The sequence below is a fragment of the Hemicordylus capensis genome, chromosome 4, assembly GCF_027244095.1.
Source record: "Hemicordylus capensis ecotype Gifberg chromosome 4, rHemCap1.1.pri, whole genome shotgun sequence".
Taxonomy (NCBI): domain Eukaryota; kingdom Metazoa; phylum Chordata; class Lepidosauria; order Squamata; family Cordylidae; genus Hemicordylus; species Hemicordylus capensis.
In genome coordinates, this window is record NC_069660.1 from 180890714 (window position 1) to 180909710 (window position 18997).

Consider the following 18997-nt stretch of genomic DNA (forward strand, 5'->3'; position numbering starts at 1 on the left):
TTGCTACTTGACATCCCACAGTTTCTGCCTCCAAGACTTGATCCCGACTCCCTAAGCAAACCCTAATTAAGGAGATGAGATTTTGGGATTCGCGTGCAGGAGTCATAAGAAAACCTAAGTGCCGTCAGGCAGATACACCAAGCAGAGAATTTTTGCCTATAAAGATAATTCGCTTGGGATGCAGGTAGCTGAATTTCTCCATTGCAAGAAATTCGAGCAAATGGAAAAGGAAAAAGGAATGAAGAAAGTGTATTTGCTGAGGCGCAGGTGTGTGTGTGCGCGCGCGAGCGGCTGGGTGTGTGAAATTAACCACGTAATCCTACACACCCCGATTCTTCCAGGTCATCTCCCTTTGAGAAACTGAACGCCGTAGATTTTCTCCACCACTCAAAAGTGCGAGATTGTAAGAATAGGAATGGCAAAAACGTGTTGGGGGCCCATTTGAGTAATTCATTTATATACAATTAAAATGTGTCCCAATGGGACACATTAACAACACTTTTCTCTCGACCGCAGAGAAAAAGGCCGATATCTTATCTACACATTTATTTACTTTTGTTCTTTGGCTCAGCAAAAAGAAAAAAGCAAAGTAGACCCCACTTTCTTGTCCCAAACTATGTTGTTGCTTGTACTTTCTATAGCACTTTAACAACTCGATCCTAAATATGTTCCCTTGTATTTCTACTTAGTCTTCACTGCGATCTTTACTTGGAAGTGGGTTTTTCACGAAGGCCGCGAACCTATACCGTGGAAATAAGCAGTCACTGGACAATTCGGAATTTACTTCCGAGTAAACATGTAGCCGGCTGATCTATTCTAACCTACAAAGCGTTCTCTTGGCCCTGCCTGTGCCTTGTGCTATACGTATTTCCCGGCCTCCTTCCTTCAAGATGTGACGCGGAAGTTCCTTTCAGACTGCGCAGGCATCCTTTCGGAGCTGGGCTGGTCCGAAATGGGAAGACACATGTCAATTGTCAGAGTGTCAGCCTTCTTGTGCCCACTGTGAATGCCTTAGTCTTGGTGGTCTGGTCTCCCTTCCTTCTCCCCTCCCCCAACGCCCTCTGCCTCCTCGGTGGACAGCTATGTGACTACGTGACGCGATATAACCTCGCGGGGTGGAGAGAGGAGGAGGAGGAGGAGGAGAGAAGAAGACAAGAATACATTTTGCGGCTCGGCGTCCGGTCAGCTTCTTCAGTTGCAGCCGCTGCGCAACATCCCCGGGCCTCAAGCGCCGCGCGCGCTCTCTTGTCTTCAGGCGCCGAGGGGGCGGGATTTTTAAATTATAATTTTATTTATTTATGGCCTTGCTTTCCAAGAGCCCCGCCCCCGTCCTTCCTCCCTTCCTTGGTTCCATCTGGGAAGATTCCGGGCGAGAGGGCGTGTTCTCCCGAATATGCAGATGAGCTGCTGTGACGGACAGCTCGCCTTGCCAATGTCCCTCCGCAACTCCTTCCCACACAAACTCCTCGCCTCACAGACTCCTATGCCTGCTCCAAAATCCAAGACTAGTCACAGGCGCTGGGGGGGAAAGCTTGCCTTGCCTTACTGGCGGGCTACGAGCGCCGGAGGGAGGGAAGGGAAGAAAAAGAGCCGGCCCGGCCGCGGCTGCTTGCCTGGTAGCCGGCCGAGGCTGATATTTCCTCCCGCTCTCTTTTATTTTTTGCGTCTTCCCTGCCTGGGCTTGAGGAGGCGCCTCCTCCTCGTCCTCCTCTTCTTCTTCTTCTTCCCGCGCGCTCCTCTTGCCCAGATGCCCACCTTCTCCTCCTTCTGCAGCAGCGGGTGACTCCTGTGTGGGAAAGAAGGAGAGAACGCGAGAAAGCGCGCGCGCGCCCGCGCGCCCAGGAGCGAGCGGCTTTCCCTTCGCCTGGCGCCAAGCTCTCCTTTTGGCTCGCGCTCCTCCTGCCTATGGAGGGGACGCTGTGAGCTCCTCAGCGGCTGGAGCGCCCAGCAGCAGCGGCAGCAACAGCAGCGCCAGCAGCTGAAGCGCCAGCCGTCCTCAGCCCGGCTCAGTCCAGGCCCCCTCCTCCGCTCCTGCCCGCTCTCTCTCTCGCCCGCCGGCCCGCCCGCTGCCAGTCGGCCAGCCAGCCATGTCCTACCCTCAGGGCTACCTCTACCAGCCCCCGGGCTCTCTGGCGCTCTACTCCTGCCCGGCTTACGGGGCGTCGGCGCTGGCGGCGCCCAGGAGCGAAGAGCTGGCCAGGTCGTCTTCGGGCTCGGCGTTCAGCCCTTACCCGGGATCTGCGGCGTTCACCGCCCAAGCGGCGGCCACCGGCTTCAGCAGCCCGCTCCAGTACTCCACAGACCCGGCCACGGGATTCCCCTCCTACATGGTGGGTAACTGATGAGCGAGGAGCGAACTACCCGCCTCGGCGCCAGCCTTCAGCACCAGCCTCCTCCTGTTCCTCCTCCTCCTCCTCCATCTTCTTCATCATCTTCCTCCTCATCCATCGCGCCCCCCCCACTCTCACCTCCGAGGCTGCCTGGGCTGGGCTGGGGGGGTCCGTTTGGATACAAGCCGCCGAGCAGTGGGCAACTTGCGTTAGGCACACAGTCTGAACTGACGAGAGGGGAGGGCAGCTCTTCTAGTCGTCCTTCCTTTTTTTTCTTAAATTCTTGTCATCTTTGGTTCTCTTGTCTTTTCTTTCTTTCTTTCCTTCCGCTATCTCTCCCATTTCCCCCTTCTCTCTTTTGTTTTCCTTTTCGTTTCTTTCCTCCTTGCCTTCATTTTTATTTTTATTTCTCTCCCCCTCCCCCTCTTTTTTCTTTTGCCCTTTCCCGTACCTTCTCTCTTTCATTTCTTTTTATTTTCTGACGCGCATATCTGAGCTTCCTACTTTCCCCTCTTTCTCTTTCCTTCTCTCGGTCCTCCCCCCCCCACCCCGCTTTCACTTAGATCTCTTACTGTATGATTGACAGTGGCGGCGGTTCTGCTGATTTAAACTGGAGTCCAAGCCGAAACTCGAAAAAGGGGGCTTGAGCTTAGGTGAAGCTTCGGACGAATTTCCACCTCTGGGCGATTGCTTCAAAACGTGGTCGCGCTGGCGATCATGTGTATTTTGTAGCTATTGCACACCGATGAAGGATTAAAGATAGCAGAGCCAATTGGTCCTGGAAAAGTGGGGCAAAGGGTTCGTTTTGTCTCACCACACAAGGGATATCAGATCGAGCGCCTTTGGCTGGAGTATTCCCTCTTCCCCCCCCCCTCCACCGCTCCCCTCCCTTTTCTCCCAGCCTGGCGATCTTTATTTAGGATAATGGGAGCCGATCTCAAACGCTCCTCTGTTTGACTTTCTCGTGGCAGAAGAAAAGCAGCCGCAAGTTGCCAAGCCTTATTGTTCCTGGGCTATTAAGAACATTAGGTAAATTTGGAGCGTTGTGTAACTTCGGTTTCCTATACTGGCTCGGAAAGTTATCAAGTTGCTCAACTAATTTTCTTTCCCATCTCTCCACACCCTTGTATTCTACAGACTTTAAATCAGCGCAATTTAAACGTTTAAAGGGCGAATTAAAATGCTAATTATATCGCATTTGACCAATTCGAAACGGTGCATATCTTCTGCTTCGCAAATTGGATTTGCAATGCATTAGCGAAGTGAATTGCTAAGTGGGGGGCTTTGTTGTCTCCCCCCCATTGTAAGAAATATCTCTGCAACCATGGGGGGAGGAGGAGAAAAGTGGGAAGATATTAAAAACTACCTGTAGGGCCTTTGAAGGATGAAATAAAAATGTCTGGTTTTAATTACAATAAATTGCATCGAGTAAGAAAGGAAAACGTGAGCACTTTTTAGTGGGGAGAAGTTCATTGTACTGCCCCCTGGGTACCTCTCTTTAAAATGATGTGTGTGAGACATGAAAATAAAAAAACCAATATATCATTTGCTAAAATAATCGCAGATTAGTTAACACTGTGTATAATGTTGTTATCACGACGTTTTCCCCCGCTTGACTTCTGGATGAATCGCTAACTCGTTGCTTTTTGTGTTCTGCAGGGGTCTCCTTACGATGCCCATACGACGGGCATGAGCGGGGCCATTAGCTACCACCCTTATGGTAGCCCAGCCTACCCCTACCAGCTAAACGACCCGGCTTATCGGAAGAACGCCACGCGGGATGCTACGGCCACACTGAAGGCCTGGCTGCAGGAGCACCGCAAGAACCCCTACCCGACCAAGGGCGAGAAGATCATGCTGGCCATCATCACCAAGATGACCCTCACGCAGGTCTCCACCTGGTTCGCCAACGCCAGGAGGAGGCTCAAAAAGGAGAACAAGATGACCTGGGCGCCCCGCAACAAGAGCGAAGACGAGGACGAGGACTTGGAAGGAGATGGCGGCGGGATCCGGGGCAAAGAGGAGACGTCGGACAAAGTGCGGGACAGCAACGAAACGTCAGCAGAGGACGAAGGTGAGAGAGAGACAGGCTCGCTCCGTGGGGCAGGGAGACGAATGGGCCTGGATTCACTTCTGCCGCCTGAACCTATGTATGCTGCTCACTTCGACATAAGTCTCTTGAGTTCAATGGGGCTTATGCGCCCAGGTAAGTGTGTGCGCATTAGGTTCGGCTCTTCCTACCGAAATGCATTGCAGGATCCTGGATAGGGGCTTGAGCTTATTGGTCCCCAGGGACTCCAGTGCCTTCCTTGGCGCTTTCTCTTGAAAGCTCAGGTGAGCAAGCGATACGGTCATTTAGGGTAAGCTCCATTGACTGGAGTTTACTTCCGTGTAAGGCGCTTTTCAGGGGGATGGGAGTAGTCTATTCCGTTTCAAATTAATCATAATAGCAATGCAATAGCATGCATTTCGAACGGTTAAGGCGCTTTAGGAATCCTTACAACAGCCTTGCAAGGAGGCTAGTGATGAAGATGACGATGATGAACAAATGCATACATACATACACACACGCACACACATACATAAAAATAATAAGTGAGGCTGAGAGATCAGTGTCTTATCGAACCACCAAGAGAGTTGCTACCTGAACCAGCGAGCCCCCTGCGAGAAACCCCCCTCCCACTGAAATCAGAGGCCAAAGCCCGAGGAATTTGCAAAGAGTTCAGGTCCCCAAGAGAGGCAATCCCTTAAGGCAGGCCTGTTGCTCCAAGCTTGGGGAGTATGAAGAGGCCGGGGGCTGTGGGGAGACGACAATGGTGTATGTGAGTGTTGGAATGTTAATCGGAGATCAAAGGTCTTCGCTTTCCCGGTTTGTTTGTTTGTTTGGGCGGGGGGGGGGGGCGGGCGGGCTCGGAGTTGGTGGGTGCTGCTCTTCCGCTGCCTGCTTTCCCTGATGGCTTCCCTGTGTTGTTTTTTCCCCCCTGCCACAGGGATCAGCTTGCAGGTGGACTCTCTCACCGACCACTCTTGCTCGGCCGAATCGGACGGCGAGAAAGCCCCTTGCAGGGCCGGGAATCCACTCTGCGAGTCAGGCTCGGAGTGCAAAGACAAATACGAGGAGATCGAGGAGGAGGACGACGAAGACGACGTGGAGGAGGAAGACGAGGAGGAAGAGGAGGCGGCGGGCAGGGCCCTCCCCGATAAGCCCGTCATCTCCTCCCCTCTCACCGGGGTGGAAGCCCCTCTCCTGGGCCATCCGCACGGGGAGGACTCCGCCAGGAACGCCACCAAGGCTGTTTTGGACTCCCGGATTCCTCCGTCGGCGGCGTCTCAGACGACTCAAGCCACCAAGCCCAAGCTCTGGTCGCTGGCGGAGATCGCCACTTCGGACCTTAAGCACCCCCACCCGCACCCCCACCACCCCCATCACCACAACCTGGGCCAGAGCTGCCAGCCGTCGGCCCCGCCGTCTTCCACCCAGCATAACGCTGCCTACTCGCCCTCCTCACTTCTGGGGAGGCATATTTATTACACGTCGCCTTTTTACAGCAATTACACAAACTATGGGAACTTCAACGCTCTCCAGGGCCAGGGCATCCTGAGGTACAACTCGGCGGCGGTGGCTTCCAGCGAGGCGGGTCTAACTCAGACTGTCTTAAGCAGTGTTGGAGGCGGCGGCGGCGGCGGCTCCACTCACAAGCAGAGCTCGGAGAACTCTTTGAAAACCATCGCTAGCCACCAAGACCATTACAAGTCCTCCAGTTCAGACGCCAAGAAAGGTAGGCGAATTCTTCCCCCACCCTCGCTTCTTCCTGGGGAAGGAGGAAAAGGGAAGGGAGCAACTTTTCGGCGGGGGTGGGGGCAGAATTTAGTTCTCTGCGATTCACTGCGGTGGGGGCGGGGACGGTGGCAGAGACAAAAACACGACCAACAGCAGCCCAAGAGTTAGATCGCATAAAACAATGACGGGGAGAGGGCGGGGGAAGGGGAAGTTGGCGTCTGGCAATCCTGAGATCTGAAGGTACACACAAAACTGTATTTGTTAAGAATCCAAACTGCATTCTCCGAGCGGTTGCTTGAGATCCAACAGATTCCAGTGAGATCTTTTAAAAAGCAGCCCCTAACTGTGGGCTGAATTGCAGCCCACGGCTGCGATCTTAATCAAGATTCTGTTGGAATTCAATGAAAGCAGTGGGATTTACCTTTCAAGTAATTAATGCGATTAAGCAAATAAATACACAGTAAAAAAAAATCTGTTCAAACTTTAGCTGAAAAAAGGCAAAATATGTATAACAAGTTTTAACTGGGAGAAGAAAAGCATTTTCGTGTGTATGTTTTGTTTTTGTTATTTTGGTATTGTGTTTGTTAAATATCTGTATAGGGCTCCTTTAGGATTCCTTAGCAAACAAGGAAGTTTTCCGTTTCGGGAGAATAAAAAGTAAAAATCACTTAAGAAATGTGAAGGACTCAGAGCCTTGATAAGTTGTGCTTAAGTATATTTCCTTAGAAGTAAACCTCACTGAATTCAGCGAGACTTACTCTAACGTAAATGTGTTCAGGATTGCAACCTCAGTTCCGTGCCTTTCCCCAAGGTTTGTTATTGTTTTATGAAATTAACACAAGCCATCCTATATAAATAAAGCAAGCAAGCAAGCAAGCAAGCAATGGTCCCCAAATGAACAACTCCCACTTCTCAAATCCCCAGTTAGCTGTGAAAGGCTGATTCAGGGAAAGGGTTTCCAAGGACTGGGCTGGGGGTTTTGTGCAAGAGAGAGTTGGGCCGTGCCCAGAGTGTATAATCTAGTTAGCCAGCTGTGTCCTGTGACTAACTGACGCTTCTATTTTGACAGACCCCACTGAAGTGTGCACAGTAGGAGTACAACCATACCTATAGAAGTGCAATCACACAGCAGCTAGGCAAGTAAGTGAGACCACTTCTTTTTCATTCCTTTTCTAAAAAAAAAATAATATTATTCTGTAACACTGCTTAGGAGGATCATTTGGCATCAATTCCAAGACATCTTGCCTGGCCTGTAAATTTGCTTAATGTTAATTTCTTGCTCCATTACCAAAGAGCATGATTACCAAGAAAAGTCTATTGCTTTCTCACCTTTTTTTTAAATTTAAGAAATCAATTCAGTTTTTTCACACACACTCCTCCCAACTATTTCTGGGGTGGCGGGGAGGGGGGAATCTTGTGTTTTTAATGAATAAATTGCAACATTTGTTAATTTTTCCAAATTAATTATTGTTTGCAGATTAAGGGCACAATCCAGCAGCTAGTTTTCCTGCATAATTCCCCTTTGAAATGAATAGGATAATGTTTTGTTCTCTTTGGCATGCAGCCAGAATTCATCTTGTTCCTCTCTGTTATTTGAAATGTATATAAACATATCAAATAAAGACAAGAATGTTGCTTTATGATGTATAATTCTAACAATTTCATGTTAAAATAGCGCACAAATCAGCAGGAAGTTTCCCTGCACAATCCTCCCCTTTCTCAAAATGAATGGGAGCTGCACAAAAGCACAGTAACGGTTATTCATTTCTGTGAGAGCTTCTGCAGAAAGTATCAATAGTAACAAGAAATTCTAAGAATTGTGAATAAGATGTTGTGTATTATGGTTATATATATTTAAAATGGCAGAAGGGGACAATAAGATGAATTCTGGCTGTGTTCCAAAAAGAATGCAATGTCAGTTAATTGCCTGTTTTCCGTGTTTATTTCCAAATAGCTGCTATGATTAAGATTTAAAATATATGTTTATTGAGGCCAAGCATTTCCCATGCCCCTTAAAAAAAAACACCCCCTCTAATCCTTTATAGTAAAAAAGAATAAACATTTTATTTTGCCTTTAATTTTTCAACATTCCGCATGTAACTGAAGGATTGTGGATGATCTGGTGTTTTCCTTGGTCCACAGGTAGGTGTCACAATTGCTTTGAGAAAAGTCAACAAGCCATCATCTCTCCCCAAGCTAATCTATCTATCTCTATCTATATCTCTAACAAAACTTTAAATCCGGATCACATCTTGTGCCACTGTATAAAAGAAGACCACAGAGCACTATTAAATCTACAGACTCTCTCTAATTATTAAACCAGAATTTTGTTGGACATTATGTGAGTTTGCTGGTATAGTCTAGTTTTCCCCAATGTATGTGTGACTTCAAAAAAGAAAACAAATCTGTTTTTTCTCAGGATATCTTGAATTGATCACTTCATTGCCACGGTATATATATCTATATATATATATATCTATATTCTGTAGGTGTGATAGGATTTATTGTCAAACTCTTTGTAAAAGATGCATACTGTAGCGATTAATTAAAGAAACCGTGACTGAAGAACTTGAGTACTTACAAAGTGGAAAAAATTTGATATTTATTTTTATAATGATATAAGTAAGAGCTTCTAGTAATTTATGCAAGTTGTATTGCAATGGAATCTCAACTCTTTTGTAAATAAATTATGCCTGGTTTTTATTTGAGACATTGATGGTTATACAATCCCTCGTTGTTTAACGAGAATTCTTTACTAATTTATATCTTTAATTGTAAATAAAAACAGATTAGTCTACAACAAGGTGGTGACTTCTTTGTTCATTTTCAGTATATTTGTGTGTGTGTGTGTGTGTGTGTACACAAACACACACACACCCCAGTAATTTATGGTAATTTATAAAATACTATCACAGTAGCTTGAGGTACCTCCTTAAATGTTTTACAAGATGACTAATTAAAGTAAACTAATTAAACCTAGATGAATATGTGCACTTTAGTTCAATGAAAACCTAATTATTGGATTTGAATATATACAGTTTACATGTTTACCTAATTGTATATGCTGTTGTTTCTATTCAAAATAACATTTTACCTCATACCTTAAGCAAACATTTATCTTTGATCTTTTTAATCAAAATGTACACCTTCTCCCAATATACCAAAAATTTGAACAAGTATTCAGAATATCCTCATTCCTTTCCAAATGCCTTTAATTCTCCTTTTTTGGATGTATTCCTGTATCTGTAATGTGGTAATCACCTAAGAGATCCACCTTAGGCTCATAAAATAGCTAAACAATCTCTTCAACGCCCCCCCCCCAGCAAATAATGAGAATTCCCATATAATATAATTTCAATAAAGAGACAAACAACCATTTATTCTCTCCCCCAAAGATAAATTGAGTGAATATAACTTACGGTTATGAAACAAGAATAATAGCTTCTTAGATTGCCCTTTAATCAATCATACACTTATTTTTCAAGAGGCTCATCTATTTTATTCCATGATTAATAATGTTCCAGCGTGAGAGCATTATTAGATCCCAGCAGGGGAGATCCTGGATGCTTTTAGCTGCTTTGGAATGGTCAGTTGGGGTTCATTATGGTCTGATATTGAACAATTTATAAAATCTTGTCTAAACATCTGCCAGCTCAGATAGGCCGATGTGTCTGAAGATGGGAAATTGCTGGACCAGTTGATATTGACAAACGGGGCGCTCTCCAGTGGCTTTTTGTTCACTGAAAATTAGTGGCCTCTTGCTCAGGGGCTTGTTAGAAAGGGCATTTGAAAGTGATCTTAGATACTTCAGGCTTCAGCCTGGGGAATGTTAACGGGATAAAGAGTGTGGTGTGTGTATGTGTCTGGGCGGGTGCGGGGGGGGGATTTCCTGTAATTACAAGAAGGCTGACTACCGTTTATTTTCTTAGGAAAATGTATTTTCCTAATACTGTCAACATTATTGTTAATATTATCATCATGCCCTGGGCCTACAGAGGAACCTAACCATCAACTTGTTTTTCTAACCATAAACCCTATACGTTTATGGGGGCGATCCTAAACCACTTAAGTTGAAATTAAGTCCCATGGGTGTGAATAGGACTGATGTCAAAGTAAATTTGTTTAGGAAAAGGCAATGATTGGGTCCATTCATTTGAGCAATGCAAAGCTACTTCGTATTCTCTCAGAGAGTTATTCTTGAGTTAGCATAAAATATTTTAATCTACTGATTACGTGTGGAATTCTTTGCAAGTTTACTCAAAATTAAGTGCTATTTTGCTCAGTGGAGTTTATTCCCAAGTAACCATGTATAGAGTTGCAGCCCAAATATAGTTTAGCCTTCATAGTTTGAAAATACAAGTGAGCAATAACTAGGAGGAACTGCAAACCATATTAATAGGCTTTAAATGATCAATGAAATCTTCAGTTTCCCCCTTATCTAATTTCCTCCTATGAAATCATTCAGATGACATTTCAAATTGCTCAGGGCAGAATATTACAGACTCGTTTCAGCTCGAAATTCTTCTGCGCAAGCCCTCATTTAAACGAATGGGACTGGGAGTCTCCCAGTCGTTTCGATTAGGTTTACCTAAGAGTGCTTGGTATTCTTGCCATTTCTTTTAATGGGAAATGAGTAGGAGAACTTCCCCGCGGATTTCTGCTGTTTCCATCCCAGATGGCAACAGAATTTAAACGAATAGCCCTGGAATTTATGCTTTTGGTTTTATAATGTTAGTTTTTTAAAAGTCTTAATTGCAATCTATGGGTTTACTTAAATACTCGCAAGAGGAGTTTTGCTCCCCCCCCCATTTTCCTTTTTAAAAAGATCTTATTCTAGGCTAGAACTGCTCGAGAGAATATTGTGCCTTCAGGCAGATGGGACGATGTAGAAGCAACCCATGCCACGGTTTACAGTCAGATATTCTAGCCGGGAAAAACTGTAACATTATTTCGGTTGGTTTGTGTGTGTGTGTGACATTTGAATAGAAACTTCTTCCTCCTATAGCTCGGATAAGACTTCCTTCTTTCTCCTCCACCCCCACCCCTCCCCTTGTTTTATCCCAGGTTCTCTGCCGGGTACCGTGTACATTTCAGCTGGGGTTTTTAAAAATACATTTTTAAAAAAATCATTCTGTGGCAGCGATTAGGAAAGCTAACGACTCTCCTTTGATGTTTATACGCCCAAAGAATTATCTAAGATTTCCATAATTTACTCACCCTTTGCTAGAATTTAGACCTGGGATTTCTTTTACTGGAAGGAAAAGTCGAAAGACTTTGGGCAGCTGGCTTTGAAACATTTCCCTCTTTGCCTGTCAGATCCAACGGGTTTGCTATAATCTCTCTCTGGGCGGGGAGGGGGGGAAGCAGAGCGAGAGGTCTGGAATGGACACCCCTCGCCCAATTATTTGGCAAATCAAACGATTCCTTAAAACCTAATTACGGCAATTCCATTGGGAAGTTCTCTTGCGGAAAAGAAAGAGAGCTGAAATATTAAGGGCATAATTCAGCGGACGCCCGCCTCCTCTAAGCCCTCTCTGATTTACACAGTCTACTGCGCAAAAGACAAGTCTGCTTTTGCGCAGGTTTCGTTTCAATGGAGGTTTGGCAAGAGAGAAAAGCCACCCACCCCGGCTGCCCTTGGTTTTGCACACGGCCATTTGTCTGCTTGCGCAGGAGAGCTTCCTTCTGGATCTGACCCGAAATTAATAGACAATCGTTTATACTCAAAACTATTGATTTTTTTAAAAAAAATAAAATAAATGAAGTGAAGGCACCGGAATGGCAGTGAGAATACTGTCTTACTGCTGTTGGAGGCTCGCGTATGTCTGGACGTTTAAAACCTTTTGCTTTTCTGAAGAGCAGCTGATATGCTCGTTGTTGTTTTACTGCTGGTGTTATTTTGCCGATCTCCAGAAGAGGCCTTTCTCTTCCCGATTCTCACCCGCCCCCTGCTTCTTCTTCCCACTTTTGGTGCTTGCATGGGACTTGCCCCCAAGCCAGCCCTCCTGCTTCCCTGCTGTGGCAGTTTCCCCCTCGGCTCAGCGCAATGGCAGCGTTGGTGTCAGCTCCGCTGGCGTGTGTCTCGCCCGCCCCGCTCCAGGAGAAGGGTGCCAACTGGACTGGTTGTCGTCCAATAAGGGGGCAGAGAGAAGTCCTCCCCCCCCCTCTCCCCCGTCTGCACTGCCCCCTTCTCCTGCCTTCAAATGTCAACATTCGCTCGCAAGCAAAGGAATTGTTTCTGGGAAGCGACTGAAGGAACTTGCTCCACCTTTGTTTGCCTGCAATCGGGCTGGCGGGGGAGGCGGACGGAAAAGCGCAGCCCAAGACCGGCCTTCCGCTCGCCTCTCCTTCCCCGCCCCCATCAAACATGTTTTGTTTATTTGTTTGTTTGTGAAGGGAGACTGGGAGAGACTTGCTCCCAAGTTCACGGCTCCAGGGGCATGCTTAACCCCATTGTTTGTAATCGACACCGCCGGGAAATCTGTTGCCGTCGCGTGGACTTGGGCGGTGCTGGTAGTGCGAGGGAGCCTCTGCGCATGTGGGGCTTCTCTCACGACAATGCAGGCTACGTCGACTCACAAACAGGCGGGCTGCCTAAGAAAGCCTGCTTACTCGTTTACTGGGGAATCAGCCCCATTGGAGTCAGTGGTACTTACAAGCGCATCCTATGCATGTTTCCTCCGAAATTGGTCCCTCTTGAGTTCCTAAATGTGTTTAGGATTGCAACCTAATAGACACACACCATGCAGAGGTGCAGATCGTGTCCCCTAACCTTTTGAGTCCCCCCCCCCCATTTTTCTCTTTCCACAAAAATAAAATTAAAAAGGGAGGTGCTCCTTAAGCTTTCCCTTGGTCTTCTTACGCTTCCGCGGACATTATGCACACTTTCTTGGGAGGAAGCCATATCGGACTCAGTAAGAATTACTTCCGAGTAAACGTGCACAGGGGAGAACTGCCAATGCTTGCCTGGACCATGCCCATTATTTGGAAAGAAACCCTATGTATTGCTTCTGTGGTAAAATCTGCAAAGCGTGTCAATACCGGTTTAAATCGCGGCGGATCACACTATTAGGGATTTGAAAGTGTGTATTGTTAAGCAAGGCGACCACCAGCAGCAGGAGATTAAATTATAGGTGTGAACCCTTCACTTGTCAGCTATACCCATACAGCAAACAACCAGTCTTTTCACCTCTATTAGGAGGGATGTGTGTTGGGGTGGGGCGTTTGTCTCCTGCCACCTTCAGACAAGTACAAAGCGCGGGGCTGGGGGAACCCTTAACACATACATCCTACATGTCTCACCTGAAAATCGGAGAGTCAGAAAATTGAAACCGAAATTCAATTAATTGCGCAAAGCTTTATTGTTTATTTTAACACTGATAAAAAGGATAACGGCTGCATTCTTATATATACTTACCTGTGGGTAAATCCCGTTGAATTTATTGGGATTTACTGCCAGGTGGGATTAGATTGTATATCTGTAGAAGTTTCCACCATTCTTTAGAGATGGTTTGCAAATAGGCAGGTAATTCCTCAAAATATTAAACTAACAATCCCCTCCATCCTGTTATTTTTTAGGGTGAGGGTGAGGGAAAGTAAATAAAGTACTGAAAAAGCATGTTGTATCGCACTCAAAAAAAGAAGAGCTGGAAAAGATAGGGGAAAAGAAAGAGGAGATGAAACCAAAAGAATAATATACCAACACCTTTAGAGCTCCGCATCCGAGGAAACTCCAGTTAAACAAGATACGCACACATCTTTAAAACAGAACACCCCAATTCCATAATTAATTTAAAAACAAAAAAACCCAGGCCCTATTCTTGAATATGGCGTGTTGGCTTTCTTTGCTTTTGAAGTCTGTGATTTAGACATAAAGTGACTTTCCAGAGTGGAAACTTCTGGATATGCCCGCCCGGTACACTCCAGACCGCTGCTGTATCCATGGATCTATAATCGCCATTGGCGCTTTGCATCTTGACACTGAAGCCTTTACTTACCGTCGCTCTCCGCTTAGGTCGACGGGAATCTTGCCATTGATCACGATTCGGAAAAGGATTGCACACCGCTCTGGCTTTAACGGCGTTGTGTGAGAGCATTGTTGTCCATGATTTGCGTCACTAACTTCCTGCTTCTTCCAACAGGCCCAGCATCTCTCTCTTTTCACCTGTGAGATAAACCCTTTAGCTGTAACTACCTGCCCAAAGTGGCCAGCTGGACCATTCAAGCTAACTTCCCCCTGCCCCCATCTGCCAGCGAAGCGAATTCCACTCACTCACATCTAACTGGGAAAAGAGTTGTGCAGTAAAAGCAACAACTACTACAGGTGCTCTTTTGCGCGGAGGAAGAACTTTCCTATGAAACCTGGCAATTGGTCTCGGTCTCTCTCTCTCTGGGGGATGAAGGGTAGAGAATCAGCTCTTCCAAACTGTAATTGAACATGTTAAGCAAGGAGGCCCCTGTATATTATAACTGCTGGCTTAAATTTTATCGAAAACCCGAAGAGGTGCTTTGCTGTCTTCTCTTAGGAGGCATCTAGCTAAATATTCATCGATCCAGTCTGAAAGATCCTTGCTTGAAACGGAGGTTCAGTTAGGGGGGTTATTTCCAAATAAAATGTTTATGATCCAGTTTGCAGGAGGGTTTTTTTTAAAGGAACGGCCATATGTGCATTCTCAGAGAGAATAAACTGACATTTCATTGTGTAGAACATCCGATCAATTATTAATCGTTAGCGTCAACAATGGGGTTATAATTACTTTCGGTTACTTAAAGGCATATTTATTTATTTTTCCTCTCCTTCTCTCTGATCTGGTAATTAGCTAATCCTCTTGTGTAATGGATTCCGAGTTTATTTCATTAGGATGTCAGCGTTGTCCTCAGTTCCCTCCCTTCTCTTGGCAGACCCTTCTGGCTACTTGGTGTGGAACCACCACTCTTCTCCATCTCTCCCCCCACACCCCATAGTCCTTCGCGCATTCTGCTTTCTCTTCCGAGAGAAAGGATTGGATTGGTAGGAGAGAAACAGCAGCAAATCGGCTCACAGCTAGGAAAGGGAGAAGTCTCTTCCAAGCGAGCTGCAGCAGAGATACAGGAAAGCAACCCCGGTGTCCCTCCCCTCTCGAGAGAAAACAAGAATGTGTTTTAATGCTTAACCTCCTCTTTCAGGAGCCTGGATTCCTACTAGCCGCAACTGGATGCCAAGCAACAGGAGTGCAAAAGTACCTGTTAGCATCAATGGCGATGTTTGGAGAGACAATGTAGGAAATGGCTGGTGTGCTGCCATGAAACGATCAGCCTGATCCTGTATGTGCTACTCAGAAGTAAATCCTACCCGCCCCCAGTTCAAGGAGGTTGCAGCCTTCGAAGCCAGAACGCTGTGTTGGGGCGACGACGAAGTGCAGAGTTAAAGAAAAGACCATCACCGGGTAAACAGTTGTGCTATCAGGCTTGCTTTTTCCTGGAGGAGAGAAAGTGAAGAACAGGGTTAAAGGGAAAGTGTTGGCTGTGTGTGTGAGAGTGATGCTTCCCTGAAAATCACCCAACCACATTCTCTTTTCTTGGAATAACTGGGCGCAAACCCTTCGATCCCTCGATTTGCGGGACTTTGGCCGAACCGGAGAGATTCAGGCCTCAGTTTTCAGCTATGAACAAATGAGCGCTAACCCACAGGGGTGTGAAGGACCTTCTAACGGGAACAAACATGCACACAGACCTCCTTTCCATTCGGATCCACTCTCCACTTTGTAGAGAACGCATTTATTTTAACCGAACTCTACGTCTAGGGCTCTGGGAATTCACAAAGGGATGCATTCCAGGTATCGGCAGCGGGGAGGTGGCAAAAAGATCTTAGTAGAGTATCGGAACGCGATAAGATCCTTCCTCAGCAAGTCCTAACATAAATGTTTACAGGAGAGACAGCCTATTTTAAGAGCAGTTATCCTTACCTTTTATTGCTCGGAATCCTAGCATTTCGAACCAATACAAAATAAAAGGACTCCAATCTTGCTTGCTTTCTTTAAAAGGAATTTGTTGTGCCTTTGCATGCACTCCAGTTAGAATAGATTATATAATTATAATAATCACCCAGTGGATAGAACTAGAGAGATTGTGTGTGTGTTGTGTGTGTGTGTGTGTATTTTACACACACACACACACACACACACACACACCTGAAGAAAAATCACATGAAACAGCGAGGGGACGAAATCCTCCTTAATTCACATCTGGTGGAAACAAGTATCTCCTTTTTGCGTCAATGGGACCTCTTTCCATGGAGTGTGTGTGTGTTTATAGTCCCGTTGATTTAAAATCGGTCAAAGTTTCAGTTGAACTGGGTTGAGCAGAGAGCTGAGCTAAGTCACTGTCTCTCAAGCCTAGTCAAGCATTACATAGCAAAGAACCCGGGTTTGCTAATAGACAAGAAGGAGGCTCGGGTATTGACGGATGCTATCTGTCACCATTACACTTTTTACAGTTCCAGGCCTACATTTAAAAGAACCTATTAATATGTAGTTAGGAGGAATGAGATAAATTCACACAGGAAGCTGCCGTATACTGAGTCAGACCCTTTGTCCTTCTAGTTCAGTCTTGTCTACAGTACACTGACTGGCAGCGACTCTCCAAGGTTTTAGGCAGGAGTCTCTCCCAGCCCTACCTGGAGATGCCAGGGATTGAACCGGGGAACTTCTTCATACAAAGTTGTTGTTCTTCCAGTGAGTTTGCCCCCACCCCCTGCTTAGGTACCACTTTATGCCCTGGAACATGCGACAATTAATTAAATAAGTGCACCGTTAAGCGAATTAAGGGCGTCCCAATACCTCGATGGAAAGTGCGAGCAATCTGACATATACAATTCCCCACCTCCGCCGCTTCCAAAACGCAAGAGCAAAATGCAGTCTCTTCCATCACTTCATCCTGCGAGCTCGGGCACCTCGCCCCCTCTCCCTGTCTGTAACTCGCCCTCCACAGATGAATGCCGCTTTGCAGAAGGGTATGTTTTAATTTGTCACATCAAGGCAATAAAAGGCAGCAATATATACTTATCCAGTTAACATCGTAATAACAGGTTTAAAAGGAGCAATTAAATGGCTGAGAGTCCGCACGTCGGATTCTCCCCACCCCCTCGCCTGCCAGCCCTAGGCATGACCACATCAACTAGGCTGCCTCCAACTTCGCCCCATTGTTTCCCTTCGCTTGACTGCAACCCGGAGAGTGTTACGGCAAACTCTTTGTTGAGTAATCAGCGCTTTTGCGCAAGATGAGAGATGGAGGTCTGTACTTAAGCAACAGGGACGTCCTCAGGAAGAAAACAAGGTTCGTCTCCCAGACTCCCTCCCCGCCTTCCAGGGGAAAAAAAAAGCTTAAAAATAAAATAAAGTATTTTTATAGGCAGTCATCCAGGTGAATTTCATCATAATATTCATTTACAAACGAACCCAAACACACGCCATTTTCTCCAAAAGTCGCTCTGAGAAGTTGTGTTTGGATAAGTCGCTATTGATGATCAATATCTAATCGACCAGATTCCAGAATCAGAGTGGCGGCAAAGACAAAGAGCCGTTTGTTTCTGTCCTGAATGTTCCTCAAGAAACCCGAGTCTATCGTTTTAGGGTTGTCAAAAAACACAGCACTTCACAATGGATCTGGTCCACTTGCGCTGTTTTGGCAGGTTGGGAGTGTGTATTTCAGTCTCGATCTGCAAAATAAAATGTCCCATAGGCCGTTCTGCAAAAGCTGCAATGGTCTAAACCCACGATGCCCTCCTGGCAACACAAGAATGGCTGGGGCGGATCACCACTACAGACAGGTAGTTTGCTCCCCCCACATGCCCCCATTTCTATTTCAGAAATCTAATATGTGGGGCACAGCTCGCTCACCCAGAAATGCACTTAGCCCCTTCTATGCCCCCTCCCATGCTGCCACTGCGCCAGGGCTATTGGAATCCGTGGGGCCTATTTCTACCGCAGACTTTAATAGTATGAAAGAAGTGCTTTAAGAGTCCTTGTCTCTCGCTGAGAACTGGGTGTGGGGCGGCGGGGGGGGGGACGACGCTCAGCAGCCTCACCATGATTTTCAGGATTTTGGTTTTTTTTTTTTTTTAGAGTGGACGGGGGAGCCACAGTAGTTTAACTAGTATAGCTAATATACCTTTAGGGTTATAATAGGTTTACCAGCCAGTATGAAACGGTTTTAAATCCAACCGATCTTGAACACACGCTGAAGGAACATGCAGTTTCTCCGATCAACGCAGAGAAGTGGCATAGGATCACAGCCTTCCCTAGAAACGAGCCCCCACCCCACCCCCCAAGGCATACAAGGAGCTTATTGGCAAGTCATGAGCTGAAGAATGTGTATTCTTTGGAAATCTGCCCCACTCAATGCAATGACGCTGCATCCTAAGGCAGGGTTGATATTCGCCGGCTCGCACTCCGCCAGGGTCACCAATCACTACTTCAAATAATCCTGTGGCATAGTGGGAAGGGAACAACCTACTGAGCAAATTAGACTAGGGAAAGTGCAAGACAGAGTGTGCACCATCTGAGGGGAAGAAGCGGGGAGTGCTTGTCAATCCAAAGGAAAAGGAAGGATCCCCATGGATTGTTTTTAAACAGGGCCCGCTTTTCTATTGCTGTTTTAAAAAGGTGCCGGAATCAGCCTGTTGATGAAGAAGCTTTTCTTGGCGAGAACTCCTCCACAGCCCACTTCCAGCAATGCTTCAGCCTCCCCTTTAAATAAGCCAAGAAGAGTCTGCTTGTGACTCCAGATTTTCAGGTTCCCCCTCTCCCCCCCTCCCAGTTTTCTGCATGCACATTACATTTCAGTCATGCTTTGCAGCAGAACACGATATCCCCCAAAGAACCCAAAGCAGAGAGGGCGGGGAGGGGGA

The 18997-nt window shown here is 46.4% G+C and overlaps 1 protein-coding gene across 3 annotated transcripts; it reads left to right on the forward strand.

The window, feature by feature from the left end:
- The first annotated feature begins 1474 nt into the window (after nucleotides 1-1474).
- IRX2 (iroquois homeobox 2) lies at nucleotides 1475-16050 on the forward strand. 3 transcript variants are annotated; one of them, XM_053242505.1, is made up of 5 exons: nucleotides 1475-2330; nucleotides 3990-4404; nucleotides 5321-6109; nucleotides 7181-7251; nucleotides 15277-16050. In XM_053242505.1, the coding sequence occupies exons 1-4, from the start codon at nucleotides 2088-2090 to the stop codon at nucleotides 7222-7224; spliced, it is 1491 nt and encodes a 496-aa protein (XP_053098480.1). In that variant the 5' UTR covers nucleotides 1475-2087; the 3' UTR covers nucleotides 7225-7251; nucleotides 15277-16050. The 3 variants fall into 3 exon arrangements, with proteins under 3 accessions (XP_053098480.1, XP_053098479.1, XP_053098481.1); XM_053242504.1 differs by lacking the exon at nucleotides 15277-16050 and adding an exon at nucleotides 8254-8814 and having other exon boundaries at nucleotides 1476-2330; XM_053242506.1 differs by lacking the exon at nucleotides 15277-16050 and adding an exon at nucleotides 8254-8814 and having other exon boundaries at nucleotides 2222-3359.
- The last annotated feature ends 2947 nt before the right edge of the window (nucleotides 16051-18997 follow it).

Coding starts and splice junctions, on each gene's coding strand:
- IRX2 (XM_053242505.1), top strand. CDS start 2,088: ATGTCCTACCCTCAGGGCTACCTCTACCAGCCCCCGGGCTCTCTGGCG. Junction 2,331..3,989: donor CGGGATTCCCCTCCTACATG/GTGGGTAACTGA, acceptor TGTGTTCTGCAG/GGGTCTCCTTACGATGCCCA. Junction 4,405..5,320: donor AACGTCAGCAGAGGACGAAG/GTGAGAGAGAGA, acceptor CCCCTGCCACAG/GGATCAGCTTGCAGGTGGAC.